We start from the raw sequence: 17,144 nt of genomic DNA, 5'->3' as shown, positions 1-17,144 counted from the left end.
CGTTAAAAAAATCTACATTCTATAATCTGAGCTTGCATTATTAGAAAAAAAGCGGTAGCACGAAATGGTCTTGTGACGGACTTGGCAGTGCTCTGCTATCGACTGGTAGCGCCTGGGCGGAGAAGCGAGACTCCCATTGATTGATCTCCGCCGACCAGAGAAAACACCCCACAGCGGAGGCGAGAGGGGATTTAAATCACACAAATATTCTCCGCGTAACTTGACGGATAAAGTACAAATCCTCCATCCCGGCCGGGTCGAGGTAATGTGCGAGTGTTTCTTCCAGAGAAGCGGGTCGGGGTGGTTGAACGGCGCCGTTAGGGGCTGAGATGTCGGCGGTTAGTGAGTTTCCCCTGTAGACCTCGCTTCCTGTTAGCCGCGGGGGCTAGCGCGGAACCAGACCCCGCTACCGCTCCAGCGGGCTTAGTTAACCCCCGCCACGGGCTGGGGCTCGGGTAGTAGTCGCAGTTTACTTCAAAATCCCCCCCTCAACCTCCACTAATTTACTTTATTTCCCAAACCGTGTCCTGGCGACGGGGTTTCTTCCTCCAGTCTGCTAGCGGTCACAGTTAGCCATCTTGCTGCGTGTTGACGGATACTAGTCTTTAACTTGCTGGGGTTTTTTCTCGGTGGCGAAGGGAGGTTTGGGTTTGTTCGGTTGTTTTCTTAGTAAATGTGGCTCTTGGGGGTTTAAGATCGGAAGGTGTAGCGGGTGGGGACTAGATAATACTTGTTCTGCTGCTGGGGAGCCCCACAGTGTTGGCTGAGAGAGACAAAAGGGAAGTAAAGACTCAACTGGGAGAGGAGAAAACTGCTTTGTGACTGTTGTTTTTGCTTGATTTGTGTGTTCATTTCGCTTAATGCGGATTGTTTCGTGTGTATGTTTTCCTTTTTTCTTTAGTGTGACGAGTAACAAGGGTGGATTAGATGGTGCTGCCCTGAACCCGCTGCTTCCACGTCCTGGGTTATTGTTTTAAATCATAATAAAGCACCAGCTTTAAATGCAACGCATACGACTCAGACTAAGCAGTCTCAGTCGGGGGTAAACCAGCTGGGGGGAAGGGAAACCGTAGCAGAGCGAGGCTCCTGGGCGTCCATCCCTTCACATCCATCCACCACCGCCCTCTTCCTCCCCCTCTCCTCCGTCCTCCTCCTCCTCTCCTGCAGCCATGGACCCCCCGAGGACTCGCTCTCGGTCTCGCTCCGGCTTCTACCACTTCGCCATGAACGGCAGCGGCGGCAGCAGCGGCGGCGGCCCCGCCGTGGGCAGCGGCAGCCTGCTGGGCGCCGGCGGAGGAGGGGTGAGCTACCCGCCGCAGAGCAGCCCCGGCTGGCCGCTGGGAGGACGCAGCTACCCGGAGAGCCAGCAGCAGCCGCCGCCGCCGCCGCAGCAGCTGCAGCTGCAGCAGCACTCCCAGGGGAGTTACCTGTCCGCAGGGCCGCAGCGCCATGGAGCTCACGGAGCTCACAGACACCCCGGGGCCGGTGAGAACATTTCTTTCTTTCTCAATCCTTTATTTGAACATGGTTAAAATAAATAAAAAAAAAAAAAAAAAAAAAAATATATATATATATATATATATATATATATATATATAATATTATATTACACTACACACACACAAATAAACAGTGCAATATTTATTAATAAAAAAACAAATCAACAAGCCTCACAGGCAACCAAAACACGTTCAAAAGGATTAGGAGGAAGTCATATAGATTTATGTAATCCTAATCATTATTTAGATTATCATCGTCAGCACTTGACTTTTACAAAATCTTATCCCAATGTGGAATAACTTCAACGAAAATATTGTATTTTACCTTTTAATGTAAATATTTTGCTATTGCTGTACTTCCAGTATTAATTCTTATGTAAATAAATATATTCTACATTATCATTATAATATCACTCATCCTTCTGTGCATATATGTATTGTATACACAATAACATACTTATATATACATATCTAAGTATACACATGTACATAATATGCACACATATACACATGCATACATACACCTACGCATACACATATACTGTACATATACAACATACTTACATCCTCAAATACCTGCATACCTAAGTAACAGTAAACACATACATACAGATTTAAAGGGGACCTATTATGGCATTTAATACCTATTTTAAACAGGCCTTGAATGTCTTAAAAACAAGCCTTTGATTTGTTTTTGCTAAATAAATTAGAAATTCAGCCTCTGAGCCTGTCTTTATCTTCCCATTCTCTAACCTCATTATCTATGAGGGATTCTGAGTGGGCGGGGCTATGATAATGAGGCACTGTGCTGATTGGCTGCCTGAATGACGCGATACACAGTTACGAAAAAATGGCGGAATCTCCGGCCGGCGGAGTTAATTGTGGGCGTGGTTTCATGCATCGGGTGCCAACCTATGTATATCGCCCGTCGTTACGTAACGATGGGTTCAGAATCTGAACGGCTCGTAGAAGCCACATGACACTGGTAGGCTCATCCGGGCGGCTGTACAGACACTGCAGAATTTGGTTGCTTTCCTCCTTCTCTGAGTTGCCAGGCTGAGGGGAGGCCACTTTATATATGTTAAAACAAGAAAAAACGTGTTTTTCATAATAGGTCCCCTTTAAAGTAAAACGGGGCCCGCAGCCCGGTTGGAGACATGATTTTTAAACAGGTTACACCCCCCGAGGGGACGCAGGCAGACCTCTTCCAACCATCAGCCTTTAGGGATCCTCAGAAGGTCCCTCACTGCTAGCTCTTGCAAAGAAGGCCAGCTATATGTTTTAAGGTGTTAACCTGGGAAGTCTAATGTAGAGGTTGAATTCATCTGTTAACCAAAGCAAACTGGCTTCTTGTATACTATTGCCTAATTTTTGATGCAAAGTATAATTTCCCTTTTGTGAGAATTTAGTAGGCTGAATTTTATTTGATAGTCCAAGAACCCTGCTGAATCTCCTGGACAAGAAAAGTGTATTCCTTATTAGCTAGGTGTCTGATAAATCATTGAGTCATTGTGAGATTAAACACAACAAAAAGCAAATGAACAGTGAATAAACAAATCCATCTAAAAGTGTGTTTTTTTTTTTTTTTTTTTTTTTTTTTTACATTTTTTTTGTGCTTCAAAAAACATTTTACATTTAGAACATTTTCTACCCATCAGAAGAGAGATCAATGCACTTGCTCCGGGGATTAGACATCCCACATCATTTTCTTTAGCTTTTACAAGGTGGATGTTTTTTTCTTACTGTAAAGAGAATGTTGAAGCCTTTAAACAAGCATGCTAATAGTTTGAAATGAAATCCTTCTTGATTGTTGTGTTGCAGCATTCTAGTTTACCTTTCTTTTCATTATTCCAATCGATATCAGCCTGCTGAGAGCTCTAAATTACGGTATTTTAAAACACTAAAACTTACCCCCTTTTACTGGATCAGGATATTGTGAAGTTTGACTTGTAAGTCTCTTTGGATAAATGCTTATACTAAATGAGTTAATGTAGCTATATTTTCAAAACACAAAGTTAACATCAGTTTTATGTTGGCCACAGTTGTGTATTTCTTAGTATCAATTAAATATTAATTATATCAGTTTCACATCCTGACAACAGCAGTATTTGAAACAACTCGATGATGATAAGAATAAGAATAATAATAATAATAATAATAATAATACAAAATAAAAGTGATAAAGGTGTTTGGCAGATTTCCATTGCTGACCATTGAAAAGAATTGGAAACATTTTCTGTAATAGGATCCAGGATTCCCTCAAAGGTAAAAATAATTTACCGGTAATGGGCCTATGTCATAATAAACAGCACTGCTACCAAAATAAGTCGCATAGAGATGATGCTATTTCTTTCATTTTAGTAACTGTGTGTGTGGTTTTTTTTATATATATATATATATATATATATATATATATATATATATATATATATATATATATATATGTATGTGTGTCTGTGTATATTAAATGCCTTTTGTATGGAAGCAAAATTAGACTTAGCTTGAGCTTTCTCATCTTACTATATCACACCTTTTGGCATCATTTGTGTGGCATATGTGATAGTGTTAGATTTTTTTTCTAAAGGAGCTTGTTGGATTTAAGCATATTGTCACACAGTGTAGCTTTAATAATCAATGTCACATCCGCCCACTGCTGCTCATTAGGACCTAGGTTTTGCATATCCTCTTTGGTTATAACATCAGAACTTTGCAGATTATATGGTGGATTGGATAAGTGGATTGCTTCTGTAAATTTAAATTGTCTTTACTAAATATTGCTCTAACATGATGTCTCAGATAAAGACCATGAACAGATTGCTCACTGATGACGGCCAACACTGAAAGTTTGTTACTCTGCTTGACATGATAGTCTGTTGAGAGGAAAAAAATGTGTCAGCCTTCCCCAACAGCTATGCTTGGAGGAAATACGGTCGTGTCTGTTCGCAGCATCCGTTCATTTAGGTTCACCTTGCCTTTTACTGTTGCTTTAGGGATTAATTGGCTTTAACATATGTAGTGGTTCACAAAAGGACTGGAGGTGTAGGACTCTATATTGTCAAAAGAAAGGTTGTCTTATCATTGAACCACCCGTTACCCTGTTGTTCATGCCCCCCCAACACCCCCACCCTCCCGGCCATATTTGAGCTGCCACTGTTGGAAGACTTCATATAGCTATAGACTGGTGTTGCAATGACGATAAAGGGGTGGGGGTGGGGTGTAATTTGCAGATCTGGGATGAGGGAGCATGGATGAAGAAACAGACATAAAGGCAAGATATCTGCTATGTTTTTCCCCCTTGTAGTCTGCTCTTGGTGATTTACATTTTTTTTATTTATTTTTTGGTGGGTGGTGTCTTGGAGGAAACCAGTCAGTTCAAGGACAGTCTTCTTAAGATGCTGAAGTGCACATGTTGCATCCAGACTGCACATGTGGGCTGTCAGATAAACAGATGGTAGTGCTGTGGTTTTTTTTTTTTTCCCATACTATGCTTTTTATATTATTTTTGTATTCAGTGGTGTTATTTCTCACTCCCCTCTATTTTTCTTTCTTAATCTCATACATATGACATTCGCTTTTCTTGAAATGATTTATCCCAGAAAAATATATTTTTTTGTTGCATTTGTATGAATAAATGAAACGATATTGATAAAGAAAATTTGTTCAGAAATTTTATTAATTCAATATTATTTTTCAACAACGGGAATTAGTCCTAGCACTGCAGTTAACAATTGTTTTCCTTACGGATTTTGCATCAAATGTTAAATAACTGGCTTATTAAATGTATGTAAAATATCAGTAAATTAGAGCCATGTATAACAGATCCCAAAATAAGAATAATTATTTTTCAGTGTTAAAGATTTTATTATAAAGAAGCTCTAACCAGCAAGGTAATTATTTTTGCTTGCTATATTGCAGTAAATCTTCTAGAAGCATTTTACCCGTTTTTTTTTTTTCGTTTTTTTTTTTTAAATAAATCGTCATAGTGACAGTTGGCTGATAACAGCAGGATATAATTCTTATAAATTAAAAAACAAATAAAGGATTCAAGAGGCCCTGGTGGTATGTGCTTCATGATTGATAGCCTTTCACGTTAAATAAGATGAGTGATTTTGTCTTTGAAAGATGGAGAGGATGAGTCCATTGAGATGTCTTCCAGCAATGACTTTCTTTATTGTCTTCTTATTTAATGCCATAAATTAAAAAAATATTTATGTAGTTTATTTTTTTTGGTAGACAAGCTCTTCTGGCATGGGACCCAGGACTGTAACCAGCTGTGTTGTCAGATGCACATTTTTGTTGTTTCTCTAAGTCTATTGAACTATTCAAACAAATCAACCAGGCTTGATCAAGATAATGTGTGCTTTTTGGCATCTAGTGTGGGTTCTGGAGTGGAAACTAACATCAAAGCCAACCAGCTGTTTGTGTCTGTCTGGTGGTGTATTTGTTGGCTAAGTAAGCATATGTCCATGAGTCTTGTGAGGTTGGTAGTTCATCTGAGTCTGATTTTTTTTCTTTTTGTATTTGATAATGTATATTCTTTCTTTTTCTATCTTACCTCTAGGAGGAGTGGTACATTTTCATCCAGATACTGTATGCAGCGAGGATCGAGACAAAGTATGAAAGATGACCTCTGCCTACTGTCCTCATGTTTTGAATAGAATTTGCTTTTGTTGTTTCTTTTTTACTCATTCTCCTCTTTTTTTTTTTTTTTTTTTTTTTTTAAACCATCCCTATGGTTCCTTTCCTCCATGTGCAGATGGAAGACAGCCCAAGCCCCAAAAGGCAGCGCCTTTCCCAGCAGTCCATGATAGATCTAAACTCCGCCCCTCCTTCAACTCCTTCCTCTCCCATTCGCCCATGGGAGTTGCCTCCTAGTCGCAGACCACCCCCCCACTACATACCAGAGAGATGCCACACGCCTGTTCGAAACCGCCGCAGGTCTGTTTGTCATACAAAGACACATCAGAATGCAAAACACACTTTATTTAATAATTTTATGCTTCTTTAGTCTCTTAAATTTTACAAAATAATAGCCTTTTGATTCCATACTTGCTTCTTCTCTCTGTTTTTATGTGTGTGAATTGAATATTTTTGGTATTTGGACTGTTTCAATTTAGAGAAATCACCCTAAAAATAATTTGTAGATGGATGCTCCAATGTATTCTATAACTCTGATATCACCATAATTACCTTTGCCTTTTCTATAGATATAATCGTCTTTCTTTTTTTCCTCCTAACTTTAGTCCTCCAATGAGACGTCAGCGTGGCCGTAGAGACCGCCTGACTCGCCATCACCACCACCATGCCCACAATAGCAACCATCACCACTACAACAACAACAACAGTCACCACCACCATCATCACCCCAACACACACCACCATCACCACCACCTTCACTCCCACCATGGTCCATCACCAGGCCATCAGGATGAAAACTATCGCCATCCAGCTCCTCCTCAGGGTTACCCACCCTACAACCAGCAACCTCTTCGAGGGCTGGGAGCAGGGCCTGAAGATCGTACAGGCTACCATGCTCCAAACCCCTCCCCAAGACCCCTTCACCAGTCACCAAACCTTTCTCCCAGAGTACTGCACCCTGGGGCCCATCCACAGCACCCCCACCCATCCCAGCAACAGACCAGTGTGGTACTGGACCTCCACGAGCAGGTGAGTGTAATGCAGATATTGTGGCTCTAGTAGTGAAGGATACGTTTTTGTTGTTGGTTTTGTTCATAATTATATGGAACAATAGTCACATTGACATGCTTTTCACGTAAACTTATAAAGTAAAATGTTTTCTGATATTTGTAGGTGCGGATAATCTTCATCTTGTAGGTCTAAGATCCAATCATTTTATGCAGCGTTGAAAGTTAAATTTTTCAAAGCATGGGTGGTAATTTCACAAAATGAGTTTCTATGACGTTTACAAGCAAAATGGAAACAATTTATCCTTGAGAAATGATTGTGATGAGCTGTTAATGTTTTTACTTAACAATAAACATATTCATGCTTTTTACTGATGGTGAACAGATTTTTACGTTTTATGTTTTCTACAAAAGTTTAAATGCATGATTTCAGTCGGACTTCACAGATACTGTTTACATGGGCATAAAAAAAAAGTTAAATTTGTTACAGGGCTGATTTTATGTTTTTCCAGGTGTGTTAAGAGTGCCTGACCAAAGTTTAAGAAAATGGGGAAGTTTTAATTTTAGTGATTGTTATTCGAAATTTATATCCTAACATTAGTGCAAATTAAAGCACAGACATGAATGGATGTTTTCGTCAAAGGATTGCTTCTGCTGGAAATCCTCTCATAAGCATGATCTTAACATCTCCTCATGAATATGTCAGTTTAATCATCCCACGATCTGGTTTTGGGGAACTCTGTTGTGGAGCTGTGCATGATGTCTATTACTTTCAGCTGCTCAGATTTAAATCAGACTGTGTGCCTCAAGTTGCTCTGTTGGTGTCTATTCAGGGTTCAGCTCCTGTATCGTATCCTGTGTCTCCCCCGGGAGCACCACCAGGTTTGCCAACCCGCTCTGCCCCACAACAGATCCCAGCATGCTCAGTGGTCTTCAGTGGACAGCATTATCCTGTCTGCAGCGTCCCTCCTCCTGTGAGTGGTGATTTTATTATTATTTTTTAAATGAAACTCTGTTTGTGTAGCTTTGAGCCAAAGTTTCCTAAGCATTTTGAAAATAAGGCTTTACAATCCTTTTATTAAGAGGTGCCAATGCAAGACATTGGAAGCCCCTTATTACTACTGCTCATATTTTCACATGCCGTACTAAAGGAAATCTCATTGTTTATTTTTGTCTCTGCTAGGTCCTTCAGACTTGCTCTGTTCAGCACTTACCCATGCCCTACCCGTTTCCATCATTGCTGTCCAGCGACCCGGCCTTCTTGATTCCACCTCCTCACCTCACCCATCCCCCTACACACCTTTCCCATCACCCACCTCACTTGCCACAGCCTGGACAGTTCGGACCATATCCGGCACAGCAGGCGCGATCGGTGAGTAGGAATTGATGCAATATTTGTATTTTAACCTTTGTTAATTTTGCATCAAAAGCCGTTCATAAAGGGGACCTATTATGGCATCTAATACCTATTTTAAACAGGCTGTGAATGTCTTAAAAACAAGCTTTTGTTTTTTTTTTTGCTAAATAAATTAGAAATTCAGCCTCTGAGCCATGTCTTTATCTTCCCAGTTTCTAACTTCCTTCTCTATGTGGGTTTCTGAGGGGGCGGGGAGGCTATGATAATGAGGCACTGTGCTGATTGGCTGTCTGAATGACGCGTAGAAAATGGTGGAAGCTCCGGCCGGCGGAGTTATTGTTGTTCCAGCCAGAGTTAGTTGTGGGCGTAGTTTCACGCATGCTCCCGTCGTTGCGTAACGACGGGAGAAGAATCTGAACGGCTCGTAGAAGCCACATCACACTGGACGGCTCAGCCGGGCGGCTGTACAGACACTGCAGAATTTGGTTGCTTTCCTCCTTCTCTGAGTTGGCAGACTGAGGGGAAAGCACTTTTATATATGTTAAAGCAAGAAAAAATTTGTTTTTCATAATAGGTCCCCTTTAATGAATTAAGGTTAATTAATTTCCCTTCAGAGATTAATCGAGTGTTTTAAAATTGAATTGATTTAGCTGTGTACTTCAAATGTCCTGTGGAAAAAAAAGATACCGTCTGTTTTTTTTTTTGGGGAGGGGAATATACACCAAGTGATCTTCTAGGGCTGTATTGATAATTTCTCCTGAAATTTAGGAACAATATGAGGGTAATGATTGTTTGTTGGGTTTTTACTCAATGATCAAGCAAAATGATGGCTTTAGACTTTATTAGCAATAAAAAAACAACAACTTTGTAATGAAATGGTGCATGTAGTGAAATGGGGTTGTTTCCTGTTAAAAATTCAACTCCATACTTAAAAATTGAGTTGTCATCCATGATAATGTCACTATATTAAAATAGTTTCTGAACATGTTTGGCCATCACTAATGTGATAAAAGTTAGAGACAAGATCACAGTTTCTTTGTCAACATTCATCAACATTATGTTCTAGACAAAAGTTCAAAGTTTTGTTTTTTCTTGTCTTTGCTGTCTGCCTCCTTCAGAATCCAACTTGGTAGATAATTAACATGAACAGAGCAATGCAAATGTCTGATAATTGGGATACAATAACTGTCTGCTACTTGCCCTGTCCTTACTTGATAGCCTACTATACTATTATCAGTGATTCATTTGTTTTTTTAAACATTTGAGAAAATGGATGTGTGGCTTACGAAGGGGGAGGAAGTGCCATTTTCTTGGGGTCTGGTACTTCATGTGTGAGTTTACAGCCTTGTTTGAAGCTTGCAAGCAAGGGTTCTCTACAGAGTTTTTACAACTTGGGTGGGTTGCACCGAACATCAGATGCCCATATACACTGTGGAACCCACTATATACTCACGCTCTCTCTTTCAAAATAATGAAATCTGTTAACATAAAGCTGCATCCATGTTTTGTTTAAAGGGGACCTATTATGAAAAACACGTTTTCTGGGGTACGTCCCAGGCTGGACCAGCTTCACCCTCCGAGATTTTCAGTGAAATCTGTCGGTTTGATCACCGGTAACGGGCGATGCGCCCCCAAGCCACGCTGGGCGCCCGGCGTGGCTCCGGGGCCAGCGTTCAGCATCCGCCGGGCAGATCCGGCTGAAATAGTGCATAAATGTTATTTATATACAACTCATATTTTATTTTTTTAACAATAAAGTTGCGATTTGTGAGAATTCAGTATTGTGATTTATTTACAGGCTCGGGTTGCTCTGGCGGAGTGAGGTTTATTCTCCTCCCCTGCTACACGTCATTCAAGCAGCCAATCAGCGCAGAGCCTCATTATCATACCCCCCCCTTCCCTTAGAATGAGGCACAGAAAAAGGGGTTAGAAGCGGTAAAACTAGTGACAGGGCCCACAGGCTGGATTTATGATTTATGTAGAAATAACAAGCTTTAGATTGTTTTTAAGACATTCAAGGCCTGTTTAAAATATACATTAAATGCCATAATATGTCCCCTTTAAACCAACTGCTACACTCTGACTTTTCCTGACACGTCAGGCCCTCACAAGGCTGTTTAGTGAGGTTCAGATTGAACATTAAGCAGGGTACATGGATGCGAATGAGAGAGGAAAGTTAAGGCATCCTCTCACTTCTAATGAAAATAACAATAGGTAAAGGGAAAAACAAAAAAAATCTCTTGGATTAACTGAGAGTAGGATGAGGCTGAATGAGATCAACTTTGACTATGGCATTTCTTGTTCATGTTTGTCTCTTTTGTCTGTTTTGTGGCTTTAATGTCCATAATTCTTAACTTAGTGAAGCCACCCTTTTCTCCCCAGCCGTTACAGAGGATAGAAAACGACGTGGAGCTGCTGGGAGAGCACCTGTCTTTAGGTGCCGGGCTCCACTATTCTCCTGCCACCCATCCTGCCCTCACCCCACATTCAACACAGCTCCACTTCCTCTCCCATGATCCCTTGCCACAGGAATTTTTTGGAGTGGTAAGTAAATAAACAGAATAAAAATAAAAGTGTAGATGTAACATCCATATATTTCTACAAATAGTGTTATGTGTAATAAACATTTTTCAATTGTTTCTGTAGTCTTATCCAAATTTCATTCCTCGGCGTCTCCCCGGCCGACGGTACCGCTCACAACAGCTTCCACCTTCGCCTTACCACCCCAGCCTCCTGCCTTACTTCCTGTAAGTACTGTAGTTCATTGGGGGAGGGGGGGAAAAATGGGCAGATTGATTGGAACATTCCCTGAAGTTTCAAGATAGAAGAAAATAAAACTATTTGTTCAGTCCCTCTCAACTGAAGATGAAGTACAGAGTTCTGTGACATTTCATATCTTAATCTAGATGAAAGAGTGCGTTTCGAGACGTCGTCCTTTCAACTTGAACCTGATTTCTAGTTTTAGAGAGGTGGCTGCTTCTCATCCTAAGTGGCTTATTTAATGAGCTGAAATCCTCATTGAAATTCTTCTCTCCTTAGATCAATGCTGCCAGTTCAGCCCACAGGTCCTGCTATCAGCCTGGAGCTGGATGTAGACGATGGAGAAGTGGAGAATTATGAGGTCTGCTTTCTAAATGCTTATTTTTTTTAAATTTTTGTCTGGATGTTTACTGGAGACAAATGTTAATTCTGGTTGCTGATGTTTTCTCTCAAAGGCCCTCCTAAACCTTGCTGAGCGTTTGGGAGAGGCCAAACTCCGAGGACTGACCAAGGGAGACATTGAACAGCTTCCTTCTTATCGATTCAATCCAAATAACCATCAGTCTGAACAAACACTGTGAGTGCTGCCTTTCCACTTTAGGGGGTTTAAAAATGTGTCTTAAGTTTGTGGTTCAGATTTGCAGCACAACATGAAATCAGAGACCCAGATAAATCGGACACCTAGATGGGAGTAGAGTCCCCTCCCCCTTTTGTTTCTTTGTAATAGTTGGCTTAAAAAACCCAAAGGAATAACATCTCCTTTAAATGTTGTACCCAAACACATTTATGGTTCACATAAGATCCACCTGAATATTATTTGTCACATGGACAGTTTGTGTAAACAGGTTTCCCATGTTGCTGCAGGTGTGTGGTATGTATGAGTGATTTTGAGTCCCGTCAACTGCTGCGAGTCCTGCCCTGCAGCCACGAGTTCCACGGGAAGTGTGTCGACAAATGGCTGAGGGTGAGTCAACACACCAACATACCACAGGCTCACTGTCTAAAAGCAAACTCTGAGCTCTCTTATCCATCCTGTTATCATCCCAGCTGTGCGTTTTGTGTATGTGAGCATTTGGACCTTCTTGTATGGTAACTGAAATACCTTGAAAATTACTAAAGTAATAAATAATTTACTGAAAATTGACTAACGAAAATCAGACATTGCTATTGAATTGTGGTTCAGCTGAATTGTTTAAAAGATTCAAGCTAATGATAAAGAGCTGCAACTTGTGTCAGTCCTCCTGTAAGTCATGTACGCCTCATAGAACAATCAGTTCGATTTTCACAGTTGAAACCCTTCTGTGACATTGCTGCCCCAAATTTCTCATGACTAGATGAAGGATATTTTTTTTTTTTACAAAGAGGCAGTCACCTTCTGCTCCATACATGAAAACCCAAACTCATTCTCGGTGAGGCCTAACATTGACGGAGAAATGTACTATTTTGCAATCTTCACTAACTTTTCTCGTTGCGTGTTTGTGTGGTTATTTTGTTTAGTTTTTTTTTCTCCCTCTATTTGAAAAGCTAAAATCCACATTCACACACAATATTTCCTCTAGGATTTTTTTCAGCCGTCGGCTAAGGCTCTCCGGGGAGTCGTTGCGGCGTAAAGAAATGACACTCCTCTCCAGATTTTATGGTCACAAACTATTTATTGAATGGCCAGTTGTAATTGGCATTTTCAAGGCTGAATGTAAAACTAAATAGTAAATAAACAATAAAATGAAATAAAAATAATATTTCCTTTACGGAGAATCAGTGGCAAAGTTTGCACCCCGGCTCAGAACATAGGAGACCCGTTGATGCCCCCTACCCCCCCCCTCCGCAGCCTGTTTCTCAAGTCAGTCTTCACCTAAAAATAGAAACAATAATGATATTGTTTCTGTCCGTTTCCTACACCCCACTAATTTTTTAAATTGTTTCTAGTTTGTGTCTGATATATTATTGGGCCCAATTAACTTAAGCTACTGATATGTTGCGTAACGTAAGCTGACCATCAATATTTTGAGTGTCTATTTAAATTGTAAAATGTATTATGAGTTATCTTGAGCTAATAAGTCCCCCCAGGGCAGGAAAGTTGTCTGTAGCTTACCCTAGTATTTGCGGGTACATGACCTTAAGTACTGCAGAGAATCTACAACAGAATACAAGTGAAGAAAAGCTGTAAAGGAGTGTATGTGAGATGTAGTTGGATTTGCTTATTTTAAGGTAACCAGGTCATTTTCACATGACTATCTCCACATGGATTTTCAGTGGATTTCTGTAAAGGTTAAAAGAGCCATTTGAACACTGTTTTTGTGTTAATCATAACACGGTCTTGTGACTGAAAGTCTTGAGGCCAAAGCCTCAGAGCTTCAGCCTTATGACCCCTTAATATGGGTCGTAACAAGTCCAAATCAATACAAGTCATCTACAAAACTAGCTTCTTCTTTCCTGGAGTGCAGTTGAGTTCAGTGTCATTTATATAAAATGACACACACAGCGTTAAAAAGATAAAAAAAAAAAAAAAGGATAACACAAGCTGTGGTGCAGGGCAACACAGGACCACAAGCCCTGTCCAACTCTCCTAAGGTAACTTAGGAGAGCTTTTCTCCTTGAATCTCCTCCATGTTGTTGAGATTGTGCTGCGAGGCAGAGCAAACCTTCTGGCAATGGCACACATTGATGTGCCGTCCTGGAGGATTAACACTTCCTGTGCAACCTCTGTAGAGTGCCGGTATCTCCTCCTGCTAGAACAAGTGACAGTGACTCCAGCCAAATGAACAGCTAATGAAAAATAGTCGAAGTACGAGGAGGGACAAAATGACAAAACTGTTTTGAGGGTCATCTCATTATTTGTCCTTCTAGTGCCCCTGTTGTTAATTGTATTAACACGAGCAACCACTTCTGCTACTTAACTTGCACACATACACAGTATATTGAGAGAGGTTTTGGCTATTATTACCAAAAACATGGCTGCCGTGGAACTGCTTCTAAAACCCAATTGCCTAATTTGCTGTGTTGTTTCCGTCCTCAGGCCAACAGGACGTGTCCTATATGCCGAGCCGACGCCTCAGAGGTCCAGAGAGACTCAGAGTGACCACAAGAGGGGGCCAGACACACCGTTGTCTTCAAACACATCCAGCACTGCCTGCTCCTGATAAATTGATGCACATGTGTGTACTCGAGCGCACACGCAAACACACCCACACACACATATACACACACACACACACACACACACACCATTATGTTACATGTTTGTGGGGCACTTTCTCCTCCTTTTGTTGTTGTTTCATTCCTTATTAAAATATTGCGTCATGCATTTGATGCAGTTGACTTCCTGCTCTCTTCCTTCTGTACGTGCACACAGGTCCTCACATTTTCAGTGAGCGTCCCTCCTTCCTGTGTGTGTGTGTGTGTGTGTGTGTGTGTGTGTGTGTGTGTGTGTGTGTGTGTGAGAGAGTGAGTTTACACAAGCAAGCATTTTCTTGGTCAGCCTAGTAATGGAGGGCTGTGGTACCTGACGGTGTTTTCATTTTCAGTATGTGTGTTTGGTAGTGTGAGAGGTTTTTCAGTATCCTGGAGCATGTCTGAGTTTTTGTTGTGTAACAGACAAGTGTTTTTTTTTTGTTTTTTCCTCTCATGAGTGACAATTCTTCCCGTTTGTATGTTTATGCACTGTCTGTATGCAAACTGTATGTATGTTTATTGACCTAATCCTTTTCTCTAGTTTAACACTAAGGGTCCATGCTGCCACTATTATTATTATTAATATTATTATTATTATGATTATTATTGAGAACAGTAACGGTTGGTTGATTTTCTGTTTGGCAGTTACCTCATCATTCCGGTCTCTCGTTAGAAGTGCTTCACAGCGCTACTTTGAAGTTAAGCACATGTATTTTTTTTTCCCCCCTTTTCTTTTACAAGAAAAAACAAGTTTCTGTGACTTTGCAGTGGCACATGTTACTTTCTATCTATAAATATAAATATATATATATATATACTGTATAAATCTATGAATATGTATACCAAATAAAAGGCTTGATATAAACTTTTTAAACTTAGTATTTTGTATATATATTTTTTTCTTTTCCAACTAGATTTTGAGACTTAGAGAGAAGAGTTTTGATTGTGCTTTGCTTTGTGCCAGATTTAAAGGTGTGGTACTATTAAACATGGCATTGATGCAGACAGCTGTTGTGGGTGACTCCATCTTTCCATATTTTGTACAGAAGATGCAACAGACTCGAGTAACCACTAGGTGGTGTTACAGCGCTTTTTAAATGCGTCCAACATGGGCCCCTTTCTCTTTAAAATCCTTTTAATTTGAGCTTTTCGGATCTATTTTCAGTGCGACACAAATGACATCCAGAAGTGTGTGTTTTTTTTCTGCTTGTTTTTTTCACTGCAAGTTGAATCTTTACACCATGATGTCGACTGGCTGGTGTTTTGAACTTCTTTGGATTGAGGAAGAGGGTTATTGCCAGTAATTTAAAAATGTTTTTTGTGCCCCCTTGTGTTGTAGGTAATACTCGGGTCACAATTTATCTTGAATCATTCTCAGCATGACCATTAATTCTTTAGTTATCCGCATAATTGTAATCTTTGACCCAAAACAACTTACATGACCGTGTCAAGTTTTAATCTAAACCTTAATTGTACCACTGAAAAAAGGAAACTGTGCGAGTCTTGGAGAAAGCAAGGAAAAAGTACACGAACCAAACCTTAGTTCAAAGACTACAGTGGGCAGAGATTAATTGTGAACATGGATTCAGCAGAAAGCTGTTTGACTTTAACTTTAGTGACGTAAATGTCAGTGTACAGTTGGTGCACAGACAGGCTGGCCGCCTCCTGTGGCGACACGCGTCTGTTCACCCACTTTCAACATACGCGTGTCCTCGTAGCAGTTCGGTCTTTCCTGTGCCGTCAGTTGATTTAACAGAAGCCATGTTACTGTACGTACTAATACAATATCTGTCTTGAATTTTGAAAGGCCAGGTGTCACCTCTAGGCTTTGCTACGCAAATGGCTCCATTTTAGCAAGGAAGATGCGTGGTGCTGCTGGAGGCGCCCAGAACACAAATGTCACTGTTTTCACTGGCCGTAATCCGCAGAGGATTGTGATGGAGTGCTCCTCAGGACAGTGTTCATCTTCTCCCTATACATGTACACTGAAGGATGTGAGCTTCCCAAGAAGTCTGCTCATCCCTTTTGTTAAGGTGTCTACCTCTGTACTCACATATTCAACGACTTCATCCATCTCATCTGGGATGCTGATGGGCTCATTCAGAGACTTTGATTTCCTAAAGTCAACCACAATCTCCTTGGTCTCGTTGGTATTTGGTGGCAGGTGATTCCCTCTGGACCACTACAAAGCTTTGAAAGTACATTTCTGAGGCCTTCAGAAATAATTTTGTAACAGTTTTTGTTTTAATTAATAAAATTCTCACAAAACCCAGAAAAGAGTCAAAAATAAATAGCACCACTTCTGAGCTTCCTGCACAGATTCAGCAGGTGTCTCGGCTGCTTTGTGTGATCTAAAGATCCTTCCATCTTCTGCAGCACTTTCATGTGCAGTTTATGGTTGAGGGCACTACTTTGAGAAGCCCTACATACTATATATTTTGGGTGTCTAAAACATAGATTCAAGGCTTTTGTTCATTAAGGTGAGAGCACTCTTGAGGAGAGCCATGATGGCTCTTTTCTGCCACTTCTGTTCTTTCTGACAGTAACCCTGCTCTCCTTTTCTTTTCTTCTCTCCAGTTATCTGCACTCACCACTCTGTCCTCCTCTAATGCCTTTTACTTATGCATCGCCCCTTCCAGCCTCCCCCTGCCTCTTTGCCTCTGCCGTGATCACCACCAAACTGGGTTCCACCACACCGAGGTGGAAGTGATG

The 17,144-nt window shown here is 40.8% G+C and overlaps 1 protein-coding gene across 2 annotated transcripts; it reads left to right on the top strand.

Annotated features, from left to right (window-relative positions):
- Positions 1 to 153: 153 nt before the first annotated feature.
- On the top strand, positions 154 to 15,306 carry rnf38 (ring finger protein 38). Of its 2 annotated transcripts, none has more exons than XM_061725470.1 (13): positions 154 to 262; positions 1,168 to 1,485; positions 6,061 to 6,113; positions 6,256 to 6,437; positions 6,743 to 7,166; positions 7,978 to 8,118; positions 8,328 to 8,516; positions 10,884 to 11,045; positions 11,148 to 11,248; positions 11,541 to 11,622; positions 11,717 to 11,838; positions 12,126 to 12,225; positions 14,278 to 15,306. In XM_061725470.1, exons 2-13 carry the CDS (start codon positions 1,170 to 1,172, stop codon positions 14,338 to 14,340), a joined length of 1,935 nt encoding a protein of 644 aa, XP_061581454.1. In that variant the 5' UTR covers positions 154 to 262; positions 1,168 to 1,169; the 3' UTR covers positions 14,341 to 15,306. The 2 variants fall into 2 exon arrangements, with proteins under 2 accessions (XP_061581454.1, XP_061581453.1); XM_061725469.1 differs by having other exon boundaries at positions 158 to 262; positions 902 to 1,485.
- Positions 15,307 to 17,144: the final 1,838 nt, after the last annotated feature.

The sequence above is a fragment of the Cololabis saira genome, chromosome 7 (assembly GCF_033807715.1).
Source record: "Cololabis saira isolate AMF1-May2022 chromosome 7, fColSai1.1, whole genome shotgun sequence".
Classification (NCBI taxonomy): Eukaryota; Metazoa; Chordata; class Actinopteri; order Beloniformes; family Belonidae; genus Cololabis; species Cololabis saira.
This window is presented reverse-complemented; position numbering and strand designations above follow the sequence as displayed.